At 48.3% G+C, this 13,283-nt stretch overlaps 1 protein-coding gene across 1 annotated transcript in view; it reads right to left on the bottom strand.

Annotated features, from left to right (window-relative positions):
* Window positions 1-13,283, bottom strand: part of LGR6 (leucine rich repeat containing G protein-coupled receptor 6) — a 113,677-nt gene that overhangs the window by 47,395 nt on the left and 52,999 nt on the right. Inside the window, exon 4 of the mRNA XM_065649457.1 lies at window positions 10,794-10,865. Coding sequence (XP_065505529.1) covers window positions 10,794-10,865 — 72 coding nt within the window. The remainder of the gene's footprint in view (window positions 1-10,793; window positions 10,866-13,283) is intronic.

Raw genomic sequence — 13,283 nt, 5'->3', positions numbered from 1 at the left:
AGGGACAGGACACACTGGTCTCTGGGGAGAGGGGGTCGTGGCATCCCAAGAGATCCCCAGGGCCAACCATGTACTGGGACATAAAATCCATCTCACACCTTGAAGGCACAGGGACCAGGGCCAGACCAGATGCATCACAAGGTCCCTGTCTGGCAGTGGGGACCTGCAGGGGTGTCATAGCTGGGTTCACATCTGCCTTGCTCCATCCACTCTCCATTTGTGAGCTGACATGGAGATAGGGCTCCACATGTCCATTCTGTGATGTTTGACTCAGGCAATCATTGCTGGACAGGTGGTTATTTTGTTTTGATGGACACTTGGGTGGGTGCTTCCTCCTGTTGAGATGCTGAACGTTACCCAGGTGTGTTTGGGTATGTCCTTGTGCAGGATGAGGACCCATAAGATCCCCATGACCTTCCAATGCAGCCAGCTTTGTTTTAGAAATTTAATAACCCTCACCCTTGTAGCTCATAGACTGTACTGGGGAGAAGCCCTGGCCTTTGCTGGGAGCCCTGAGCCTTGATGGACCTTTCTCACTGAACACATGTGACCCACAGCTGGCCAGATCATGTTCTGGAGAGGAGTGCACAACAGCTCTCCATCTCGCCAAGGCCTGAGACCCTCTGGGCTTGGCCCCTCCACAAGTTACCAGCTTGTTTCAGACAGCATGGCAGCCACCAGCCCCCCAGAGCTGACACTCTGGCTGAGGGGCTTCTCCGTGGGCTGGAAACAGTGGTTTTTGAGCCACACCACAGCTGCAGGGCACTGGAAAACTCTTCTACTCTGCCTGGCAGCTGAGGAGCCCGGTGCTCCTGCTCTGCCCTGGGCTCACTGTGACCCTGGACAAGTCCTTCAGCTTTTCTTTGTCTCCTCCTTCCTCTGTATGAAGAGAACAGCAGCTCTGTCCTGCACTGCCAGGGGCTGTGACGGGAGCTGCCTCTCTTCAAGAGCAGTCGGCGCTGCGGACGCCTGTAGGAGACAGGCTGCTTGGACCATCTACAGCCTGGGCTAGCAGGGACCTCACACATCACGACACTGAGCTCCTGCTGCCAAAGATATTGTGGCTGACATGGCCTGTCATGCACAGGGTTGGCTCATGCTGCTCCTAAATTTTGTTAATGTGTATCACGCCACTTGGCTGAAAATTAACTTGCTGTTTATCCTAAAAACACAGCTAGTGACTCCTATGCCTTACCTCCTCAGGTGAGGCAGTTCTGTGCTTTTCATCCCCGAGTCTCACTAGGTTGATGGTACTCCAATCTGCCTTGCTCTGGGAAGAACACGGTTATGAAAGAGGCAGATAAAGATGAGAGCAGACTAATGTGTCTTGCATAGAGGACTAAATGTGCATAGATTGGGTGCCAGTTTAAATGTGTTGCTCATTTCTTGCTTGCCTCTCCAGTTTACCTGAAGCTTCTCTGTGGTTCATCAGGAGTGCTTACACATTCAGTGTGCATAGCATCTGGGACCCATCTTTTGCACTGCCACATCTACTGTGTGTAACATCTGGGACACATCTTCCCTGCTGTGAAGCTGTATCTACTGTGTGTAACATCTGGGACCCATTGCCCATCTTCTCTATTGAGTCTTCACTGGGGAAATGCAGCGTGTCCTGGATACTTATGTGTATAAGCAAGTGAGTTAAGGTTCATGAGTCCCCGTGATCAAGGTCAATGGAAAACACATTGGAAGTTACTATACAACTCATACGCAAGAGTGTTTGTGTGGACTGTGGATGTGAGCTGTGATTATAATTTCTTTAGTGTCTACAATGTTTTAGGCAGTGGGAGGGCAGGCAAAATAGCGTGTGCCTCTTCCTCAAAGCTATTAAAGCCTGAGATGGGAACTGACAGTGCACATGAGAGGGGTATAAAGATGGAATCAAGTTTCTGTGTTTGTCAGAGTCTCTTTTGAGGGGCGTTTTCTTCTTGAAAGGTCGGTACTGCAGTCATAGCAGTATGGGCAGAGACAGGAGCAATATAGATAGACAAGAGACCATCATTTTCAGCTTGGTGTGAACGATCTCTTGAATGTTTATCCAAATGGAGCTCCTGGTTGTCACACTGGATTGCTAACAGTCAATATAGAAAAGTTTGGAGGTCACTACAGTACATGATGGGCATGGCCATGTAGGTATAACCTCTGCCAAACTGCTAGAGAAAGACAGCTCAAGCCACCCAACCTATGCTGTGACCTCTTCACTTGGGAGCATGACTGGTGGATCCCAGAGGTGCTGGGGCATGGCAAGGGTGTCACCCATCATCACTCCTTCCAGGAGGCACCAACTGCAAGCTCAGTGAATGGAATCATTAGAAAGTGAAGTCTCAAGAGGGGAACGGACTCAGGGGATCATAATGAACACGATGGCCCAACTCAAGATCACTGGCAGCTGAAGAGCCTAGTGTCTACATATTCCAGGAAAGAATTTCAAATGCTGTGGAGACATGAAACTTCATTTTTTAAACACTGTATACACAAGTAAAGCACCCAGTGCAGTCAGGGACAGAGTTTCTACATCTGCTGACACCATTCTTGAGAGGAGATAGAAGTTTATGCAGACACCTCTTTTTCTGTATTATTTTCCAGCTTTGCCACACAATAAAATAAGTTAGAGTGCCTGAAGTTTGCAAAACTTTTAGCTGTTAGCCTGGTAAACAACACAGCACTCTTGTCTTTCTGGGAGATGAATCCAGGGATTCTTCACAGGATGAACACTCACAAGCACGAGTCATATGGACATTTCCTTAAAATAAACTTCACAACATCTTTTTGCTCAAAGCCAGGGATTAATGAATGCAGGCAGATATTTTTTGGGTCACTGCTAAAGAGAAGTGTTCCTGGAGAATGATACATTCAACAGCTTGTGTGTGGTCTCTAAATCTTCCTCTCAAAAAAAGCTATTGAGCTCATTGTAGTGGGATAACCACATTGCATTTCATGCTTTTTTTGCTCCTAAGCAGAAAAGTTTCTAATCTGACCAGTGGAGTTCCTCCCACTGCCAGGAAAAAATCATGTCTGCAATGTACCCAATACCCATGTCAGGAGCCTTTTTCATTTCTAACTTGCCTCCAGAACAATGGTTACAAATTCAAATCCCTCCAACTCTGTAGTGCAGATGAATTCCTGTCTGGTTAATGGGTAAGCTGCTCCTTGCACTTGCATTTTTTGGCAAGATGATCTCCTCTGATAGCTTTCTCTGGGGGTTCCACAAATGTGTGCTGGGTCTTGTGCATGGGGCCATGGGGGAGGACAGATGCTCAGCTCTGCTTTGGTACCCATGCTCTGATGATTTGTCTTAGCTTGGTGATCTGTTTTTGCCAGATAAAAGTGTGGGGTGGGGAGAAGGGAATGAAAATCCAAATCCTCCAGAGAGTGATTCATCCCCCCAGACAGAGCTCTGAGATAACAGGGATTATTCACCCTCTGGAGATGCTGATCATTTTCCACTGATGACTAGCTTAGATGAGTAATATCTAGACAGCTACGGTCAGAAGAGACAAATCCACCTGGTCTGCCCGAGGGAGACGTGGGCACAGCAGAAGCTTACCTGAAGGGAAGGAAGGTTGTGTAGCGAGGCTGTGGAGGATGACTCAGAAGAATTTTATTTCCTTCATAGTGGTATCTTAGAAACTCCCAACATGAGGGAAGGATCTAGCACTCCAGCCATAGCAGAAGCAGGAAGACACCAGCCTCCTGGTCCCAACCACTCAACTTCCCAGCTACAAACCTGGCCCAGGCTGCTCTGCTGTGATGCCAGATGCCAGTGTGGCTGATCCTGCTGCTGTTCTTTGAGGGCTACAAATGAGAGGCAGTGAATCTGCTCATTGGGTCCTACTGAGAACACAATGACCAAACCACAGATTTTGCATCACATTTTGTGATGCACTTTGTGCCAAGTGGATTTGCCGATGGCTTTTGAAAACGTCTTATTGCTCATAATTGCAGTAAAAATGCAAGTGCTCATGAAAGGTGCTGTGGGACACTCCATAAACAAGATGAGGAGACAAGCCAAGTGGCAGAGAAAGACGATGGAATAAGAAAGAAGGTCCAGCTATGCACTTGTTTCTGAGTCTGGGATATGCTTGATCAAGGATTTGGATCAGGTCAGTGTAAGCAGGGGAGAAACTCCAAAATCTGAGTCTTGAACTAGATTTGTATTTTAATTCAGCTTTTTCTTCTCAAACCTGGTCTGATATTGCCAAGGTACTGCTGCTAGTCCTGGTGACAAGCACAGTGTGCAGAGACAGCTCAGGCTGATCGTGCACTGGGTGAAGTGGAGAAAAGAGCTAGCAAGCAGCAGGTGGGATGTCAGACTGTGGTACACGGAACCAGAAAAATCTTGTCTGCTCAAAATCTATGCCAAAAAGTAGTAACTTCTCTGAATTTGACTTACCATTCCTGAACTAAATGGGATGTGCCCACAGAGGAGGTGAGTCCAGTCCCTTCCAGGGACATCAGCCCACCTGAGGCCAAAGAAAGAAACTGCAACATTTCCTCACTATCTGTGCACTGAAGCAACAAGGGCCACCTTGCCATTTTCAGGTGAATCTCAGACTGGGCACACTACACCTGGGAGGAAGGATCACAGCATGTGGAGCCAGAGAGGAATATTAACAGCAGCCAAACTTGAGCAAGGACCCACCACATCATGGCTGCATCGCTGCATGAAAGTTACCTGCAGTACCTCCAGATGGGTGGCATGCCTGTCTGTAGTGTTCACTTGGATGTGGTCAACATCTGCTCTTGGCCCCTCCTAGACCTTCCTCTTTGTAGAAATACCATTAAACACTTAAAATGCCAAAATGGAGACCAGACTTCTGAAAACAAGAACGGGGACAAAACTCTACTGACTTAGCTGTGCCCATCTCCAGAGCTGGCTGCTGAGAAGAGGTGCCTCAGGAGAAAGAGGGGATTTCAGAGATGAGACGGGAAGATATTGAGCAGCAAGTGTCCTCTAGGGCGGATGGAACGTCTTTAGCACACTGCCTGCACTGTGACATTTGTTCTGAGCCCTCTTTCCTGCCACAGCCATGCTTTCTGCTGCAAAGTGGTCCCAGCAGGTGAAATCCGAGGACCTGTGCTGTGGTCTATGACAGGTGAAATTCAAGGTCCTGTGCTCTCAGCAGCAGCAATCACCAAGAAAGTACTTGTGGGTGCTTTGTTTCAGTCTGTCTTCAGATTTGGCATTAAGAACTACCTCATCGCTCTTCTCTGACCTCTTTTTCATTGGGTGCCAGAAAGACTCTGCAGCCTATAAATCGTGTTACAGGACTGAGGTGGTCTGGCCACAAGACAACTTCTATGCCAACAGATTGTAAGTCACTGCTATGTTATGCTGACTTTATAGATTTCTGGTTTTGCCGTAACTTTTATCCTCTAAGCACCCAATGGAAACAACACCTTTCTTAAACCTTACTGCATCACATGTGATTTATAGAGAAGAATATTGCTGTTAACAGCAAACTGTCAAATCTCAAATAGATCAAAGAAGTGAAGTGAGGAATGAATTGACTGAGCTCTTCAGGCTGTTCTGATTCTGAAGTATTTTTTTTCTTCCTTCTGTCATAAGAATTTATATGCTTGTGAGAATCTGATCAGGTGGGAAGAGCTTTCCTTCTTTGTCTACATCAAAGTCCACATGTTCTCAAATTGCTATAAGTCATTCTTTGCATTTTAATCTCCGGCCATATGTACAAAAATAATTATGTGCCTTGAGGGACAGAGGAAGAAGTAGTCTTTATTGCATTTCCATAAGACTCCAAAAGGTTCCTGCTAAAGATATCAGAGAAGTGGCAAACCAAAGGGTTGGAGGAACTGGTTTATTTTAGTTAGAAGTAAAATTAACCTGTGTTCAGGCAGTGTACGTATCAGGCTGATTTAGCAATAAGAGATTATGAGTCAAGTAAAGCTGGAGTGAAATCAGAATATAATGGGAAATGATATTTGTAGAAAACATGAAAATGCTTGCAGTGTATTTAAGAACAATGTTTATGACAGTTTGTCCTCCAGGTTGCATCCCATCAGCTTATGAAGGCATCGAATCCTTCTGCAGGACACACGTGAAGAGGACAGACACTGCTGTCATATAAGCGCCTGAAATGGGATGGTGACATTAGCAGGACCAGCGCTGATGGGACTGGAGTCCTTCTCAGGGAGACTGTGTCTGATGTCAGCTGGGAACAGCAGATTTGTGGCAGAGTGGCAAGTGAAGCCTGCAAATATTTCAGAGGGATGCAACGAACAAAGACTGCAAGGGAGAAAGGAGAACTAAAATGAGAGCAAGGGCAGGATCTCAGGGAATGGGACCCATTGGGCTGTTGCCCACCACCTGCATGTGGTTGCAGTGGAGATGGCTAACTGTGTACGGGGTGCATTAGCCACCAGGTAAATGGTTTGCTTGAGATGTCTGACAGATGCTGACATGGAGGGAAGGTCTCTTGCTTATCTGCAGTTGCTTCCCTGACATGCTGCACACAGGAGGAGTCACCAAGAGACAAAACCAGATGGAAACACAGACACTTTTTTTTTTTTCCTGGGCCCCTTTGCTTCAGCAAAAATGCCATCAAGCTGTGACAGTCTTCTTCTTGTACTAATTCCCCCTTCCCCCTCCAAATTACTATAAGCAACACCCACCCAGATGAGCCAGACACACACTAAGCACCTTCCCAAAGTGCTGATCTGCGAGAAAATCCAGAAAGAGCCATCCATTCTCATCACTTTCTATAAGTATTTGAAAAAAAAAAACCAAGAGTTTATCTTGATCTCTTAATCCATCAGGTTTCTTTTCTCTTTGCTTTCTCTACCTCTGCAAGCATGGTAATTATAATTTATAGCACCTGCTTACTTTGAAATACCTTGGACTCCTTCTGCCTGGCAGAGGAACAGACACAGTGCCCATCTGCTTTAGGTAAGTGCTCACAAACCACAAAGTCGTTAATTAGACTGACACACGACTCTTCCAGAATACACATGGTATGTTGTTACTGCACCTATAAACCACCGGTAACCAGATACGCTGCCAGGGGATCACAACTCGATCAGAGCATTACGTAAAGCCTTGGCACTTCTCACAGGGCTCAGAGCGTTGCCATCAGGTGTGCGTGTTCTCTATAATCCTCCCCACTGGGCTTCCCAACATGCTTCCCAGATTAAGCAAGCCTGCTGGGAAACAGCTCCCTCACACTTGGTAGGAGGCTTCATCTCCAGAGCTTTGTACTCTCTTATTTTGAAATCCAAATTCCTCTTTGTATTCACCTAGTGATCCCCGCCAAGGTCTCCTTCCTGACAGCCTGCGCTGCACAGCGATGCCTCCACATCCCGCAGGTGACAGGGAGCAGGGCAGGTCTGATTCTGGCCCCATGGGCATGGCTGCAGCTTCAGAGGGATGTTTGTAAGGACAGGTGCATCTGATGTGGATGGGGGTATTTGGGTGGGTTTGACACTTGCCTCCTCAGGCTGGCTGGCATCCATGGGACAGAGTGAATCATGAACACCTCTGGTTGGGAAATGCTGAGCCCCCGTAGTGGACGCCTCTCTCTGGAGGAGGAGTTGCTCAAACCACGTGAAGTCCTTGGTGCGTGATACTTGGTGACACGCAGTAATCCAGCCTGGGGCAGCCAAGCACATGAAGGGATGGGGAGTGAATGTCCTAGACCTACCTATGCCCTTGTCACCGAATTATGTTGGATGACTGGTAACCTCCACCTGGTTTGCTGGTCTTCCCAGCCTCTGTGTGAGAGTTTTCAGGAGAAAGTCCTCTTAATGTGTTTGAAATATTATTGCCAAAACTCAGGACTGCATCTTCCTTGGGCAGGAAAGGTATGGGGGGATCACATAGGGCAATGGGAACATCCTCTTGGAGATCATCCACAGGGGAACATCTTGACCCTCTCATCTCACCTAAACTTACCAAATCTAAAGTCAGTTTTTTGGCATGCTGTCTGTCCTGTCAAGGACTGGAACTTCAGTAACTTAGGTTTTCTGAGAGCCAGTATGCATCATCTAGCTTAGTTAAAATTAGTGTCCTATTGCTGGCTCCTGCACCATAATGTGTCCTCTGTGGATTACAGCACACCTGCCATGGAAAATCCTGCACACCTGAAGCTCATGGGCTGGCCGCTTTGAGAAGGGTCCTTGCATGAAGACAGATCCTCATCTTAGCCAAATCAGAAGGGATGAGCAGGGGGAGGCCCACAGAGGGAGAGCAGTGTGATCATGGTCTTTGTGATACCTGGCCAGTGTTTTTCCTTCCTTGGTTCTGGTCTTCCAGTCCTTAGTTCACGCTGCCACAAAAAAAGCTGTATGGGAGGGCATGCAGGGTGCATGTGCAATACAACAGGGCTCCAATGTAGAACAAGCTTTCCTGGGGGCACTGTACTCTGGAGAGTCGGGTTCATGCCCCCACTGTGCCACAGACTCTGGTTGTTCTGGCCAGGAGACTCCTACTTCTCTGTGCATCATCCTCTAATAAAAAAGAGGAACAATTTTCCTTCTGCTATCTCAGAGACAATGTTTATTGGAGTTTCTTTCTGCCTGGACTTTCCTTGAGCATGTAACTATGAGCTGATCTCCTGCTGTTCAATTCCCTAACTTGCTGCAAACTTCCCATCTGGTGCCGTGGCCTCACAGCACGCTTCCTGCAGAGCCCGAGGAGCATCCGGGTGCCTGCGCTGCCCGGGACTCTCAGCCAGCAAGCGAAGTGACTTAGTACAGGTCTGAACATTCTGAACATCCTCCCTGAATGCTCAAAAGGCAAGACAGCTGCCACCTTTTGAGACAACTGGAGTTTATGAATAATTTTTTTTTCACTTTCCTGTTTCAGAGTATCCACTGACGCATTATTTTTTTCTGCATTTCAGCTCTAACCTGGTGCTGTGCAGGCAGTAAATACCAACCTTTCTCTGTTCCACTGTGGCTAGAAGCATCCCCTTCTGTCCCACTTGTCTGGGCACCTCATCCCTTGAATTGCCTGGTAAGTCCTACTGGTAGAGCTATGCTCAAAACAATTGTTCTCAGCTTCCACTTAGTTTGGCTGCTTCTGTTACAAACCTGAAAAAAGTCTTGTGTATCCAGAAATCTCTCTGTTTTTCCTCTCTTATGTTAGCTTGTTCATTAGAGATACATACTTTCCCTTCAAATCATGCATGAATCCCAGAATGACGAACGTGGACATCAAATGCAAATATCTGAAAGAGCAAGAAAATAACCAGCACACAATCCCTTCCTGTCTAGTACGGCTGTCTGTTCCACCCCACTCCTGTTGGCTCACATTTTGCCCTTGCTTTTCAGCTGTCCTGCCTGCTTAGCATGTATTTCCAACTTGCAAAGCAGATAGTTAATATTTCACAGAGTGCCATACAAGTCTGGTAACTCATGGACTGTCATGGTGTGCCATAAAGCCACTTTCCCTTCTGAATGGAAAAAAAAAAAATAGTCTCTGGGAAACACAAGTAAACTGGGTCTCAGGTAGCCTGGCCGGTAATGCTCGGAAACCATGCTGTGGGTGACCTATGGGTGTTCCAGGTTGGCTAATTTTTTGGCAACAAGTTCACAAGAGTCTCCAAAGCTTTTGGAAAATGACTTGGATATTTGAAAAAGAAGAAAAAATATCTCTCTAATGTAGAGCTATACTGGAGGCTCTTGTCCTGAGTTTAATAACTACATTTGGAGAAGTCACAGCAGCAACAGTCAAAACCAAGCAGAATGTATTTTCTGCATGTACCCTCCACACTCTCAAGTGCCTAAGCTATCAACACAGGCAGAGCTTGGTGCAGAGCTGGCTTGTGTTTGTCCTCTCGGAAAGTCACTATCTGTACAGAATAACTATCTTGGAGATAGGTAGAGAATAACTACCTCGGAGAATAACTACCTCCTGTACTCTCCATACCAAGGGCAGGTTTTACTGCAGCCTGTTGGTGATCTGCGATCAGGCTCTTTTTGAGAGGAAACTTCTGCCCATCCTTTAACCAGGTAGCTTAGACAGGGAAGAGGTGTCCATTGTGTGCAACACTTCTGAAACTTTTGCTTCCAGAGACTGCTCCCCCTGGTCTGAAGACCTGGACACAGCCTTGAGGTAGCAGCACGGAAAAGTGACTGTAGGGGACCTGACTGGTCTCTTATGGCTTTACCCTGAATTCTTGTAAATACAGAAAGAGCAAGGTGGGTGAGGTGGATTGACCCACAGGAGATACTACTGTTTTGCTGCTTGCTTTTTGCTACAGAAACCTCTCTCCTGGAGCTTTTCATTTTTCACACAGTCTGTCTCAAACGCTTCGTCTCCTGGTTACTGGTGGCACACACTGATAGCGCCATTGCAGAGTCTCGAACAAGACATGGAAACAACTTAATGTGGCAAGTGGAGCCAGGACACCTCAGTCCTGCTCCTGACTTTGCTGTTGCCCTAGGGAGGATCACTTGAGGATCACCAGAGTGACCTCTGTGCTTCCTTGATGGTCCCTTCCCTCCTGTGGTCCACAGTGGGGAGGACAGAGCCCCTCCTGGGTGGATATTTTTCAGCCTTCCTTGAAACACGCATTGGCACTGGTGGTCTTTTCATCACGACGCACACATGGGGAGCTGTAATTTCAACATCCTTTACCAAGACAGTGTTCCTTCCATGCAAACTGCCCTCCACTCCCTTCCATGCTAAGTGACAGTAATCTTTGCTTTAATTGGAAAAGAAAAGGAAGAAGGGACAGAACATCCTTGACAAAAGAACTAATGACTCAAGTGCTGCAAAGCCCAGGGCTCCCAAGCGACTGTGCAGCTCGCAGCATTGATTTTTAATGACTTACAGAGACTGGAGGTTTGGAAGATCTCTCAGTGCCTCTGCAGGGATGCGACTCAGCTGATTGTTCTGCAACATCCTATAATTAGAAAAAAGAAAACTTGGTTAAAAAAAAAAAAATCCTGACAACACAAAATGGAGGACCATTGCTGCTCACTTCTGAAGCTGTCCTGGACTTTTTTGGAAAACTGGAGGGGTTGGAAAGCAGCATGTTGGTCACCCAGGGCTCTTGAGCAAGCTTGCAGGCTGCGGGTGGGTGAGCTGCAGTCCAGGCTGGCCCAGGACCCTGGAGCAGAGGGTGAGTTTGGTGCTGCAATGGGGGATCCACGGGAGGATGTGACTGTAAAGGGGCCTCTCCACTGCACACACGTGTCTTAATCCAGAGAAATACCAGTGTTCCCAGCGGAGTTGTTCCGCATTTATACTTGTGTAAGACATCCTTCTCCCAGTGTGTGTCAGTGGTGATTACCTCTGCAGGGTCTATGGAAACTGGACTGTGGGCAGGTTTTTTATTCGGCTTGTGAGACAGCTGCAAACACAACAGATGAGGAGCCTCTCCACAGCTGCTTGCTAAGGGGCTCTGCAGTGTTGGCACAACCTGTAGCAGTAACTGGAGCTGTTGTGGAATGACCAGAAAAATGCTGGCACCAGGTCCCATCACATCAGGATCCTTGCACAAGATAGTCTCAGCAGACTTGCAGCCCTCAGAGGTACAGGCCTGTGCATGATAAAATGTCCCCATCTTGGGAGGCTGAAGTGACTCAGTCAGCACAGTCAAAGGGCTGTTATTGCTTGAGGCAACTGTGCCTGGAGCCCATGCATGGGGATTAAAGACATTCCAACCTCTGCACGTTCCTTTTCCCTCCCCATGGGAGCGTCTCTTGGATGTGCCACACCATTTCCTTTGTCTCAAAGCCATTTCTGTTCTGCACAGGCTTGGGGCTGTCAAAGAGGTAGGGTCTGTCTGTGGATTCCTGAAGTGTCCCAAGCCACCTGCAAACCTGCCACCCTGGGGCAACATAGCTTTTTAGCAATGTTTTTTGATGTGTGTTCACGAGTGAGGCTAGTCAACACCTGTCCTGGATGACATGAGATGCTGCTATTGCAGTTCAGGGCAGGAAGAGAAGGAGGGACCAATGTGGGTGCCCATCGGGTAGAGTCCACCTGGGCAGGAGATGTGGCATGTGCAGAGCAAAGCCACTCTTGTCAGGCTCTCTCCAGCCTACCTGTTGATTGAGAGCAGCCGTGGACAGTGTGTGGGTGGCAGCGCTGGGTCAACAGGCCTGTGCAGGCAGGTGCTGGGCAGCCAGAACTCAGGCCGCGGTCTGTGCGGGCTGTGGGCAGCGCTGGGTCTGCAGGCTCATGCAGGCTGGTTGAGGCTTGTTGAGGAGCAGAGCAGCAGGGTGGGTCAGCCCAGCTGGCTGCTGTGGGCGCAGGGTCTGCAGCCAAGAGGATGCACCCAGTCATTTTGCCCTCCACATTTCGGGGTGAGGCAGGCTCAGGTTGTGGTTGGACTTGGAGTCTTTCCCTGTGGAGTTTGGTGTGGGATTCCTTCTTGGCTAGTAAGTGCTGCTGCAGCATGTTCAGCCAGGAAAGCAAGAGGCCTGGCAAGCTTGCTCGTGTGGCAGGGCATTTGATGAGGGATACCTGTGCGAGGGTGGGATATGGTGTAAAGCCATGGCAGTAGAAGCTCAGCCACGTGGCCAGCTGGGATGGATGCTTCCTGGCTGATGGAGCTCCAACCAGGGCACTCAAAGGTAAAGGGCATCCAAGCAGCTCATGAGGAGGTCTGGAAGGTTGGGGAGGTTTCCAGTTTTCCAGATATTCTGATTAAGCAGTGTATTTTGCCACCCTGGAAAGCTCCAAGCCTGGCACAGCATGAACTAAGGAGTTAATTTTGCAAGGGAAGGATCTCTGCAGAGGAGACAAACCAGCCTACGGAGCTGTTTTCTAATGATCCTGGCACTGAAACATGGACCCAGGAGCATCATCCTCCATGGAGGGGGTGTGGAGCGGCCATGCTGCAGAGCAGAGCCCCTGGGAAAGGTGCATTTGCAAAGTCCCTTTGCAAAAAGATGTACCCATCAGTTGAGAAGACCTCCGAGCACCAGCTACCACTGCTGAGCATCCATTGCTGTCAGTCTGCACTCATCTGAGGGGAGCCGAGGAGGCTACACTTGGCCTTGCCTTTGTTTGGGGGCTGGCTCAGGGCTCAGTGCATTAAAATCTCAGCATATTCCCCTGTGTCACGAAGTTTTGTTGGGCAGCCTGGCTCTTTCCTTGCTCTCTTCCAAGTCTCCACACACCTGCTTCCCCGGGTGTACCCCTGCATGGTTTCTGCACAGGCCTATCTTCATGGCCACTTTCCAGGTGGTTTTTACGCAGTGAAGCAGCCGGAGGAGGCAGAGCCAAGAATCCGGTCCTGCTCTCAGTAGCTCTGGGATTCGCTCTGAAGGCAGGGAGAGGACCATCTGCACAGGCAGGTTTGTGGAGGAAT

This window comes from Caloenas nicobarica, chromosome 21, assembly GCF_036013445.1.
Source record: "Caloenas nicobarica isolate bCalNic1 chromosome 21, bCalNic1.hap1, whole genome shotgun sequence".
In the NCBI taxonomy this organism is placed as follows: domain Eukaryota; kingdom Metazoa; phylum Chordata; class Aves; order Columbiformes; family Columbidae; genus Caloenas; species Caloenas nicobarica.
The sequence above is the reverse complement of the archived record's forward strand: the minus strand, read 5'-3'. Positions and strand labels throughout refer to the sequence as shown.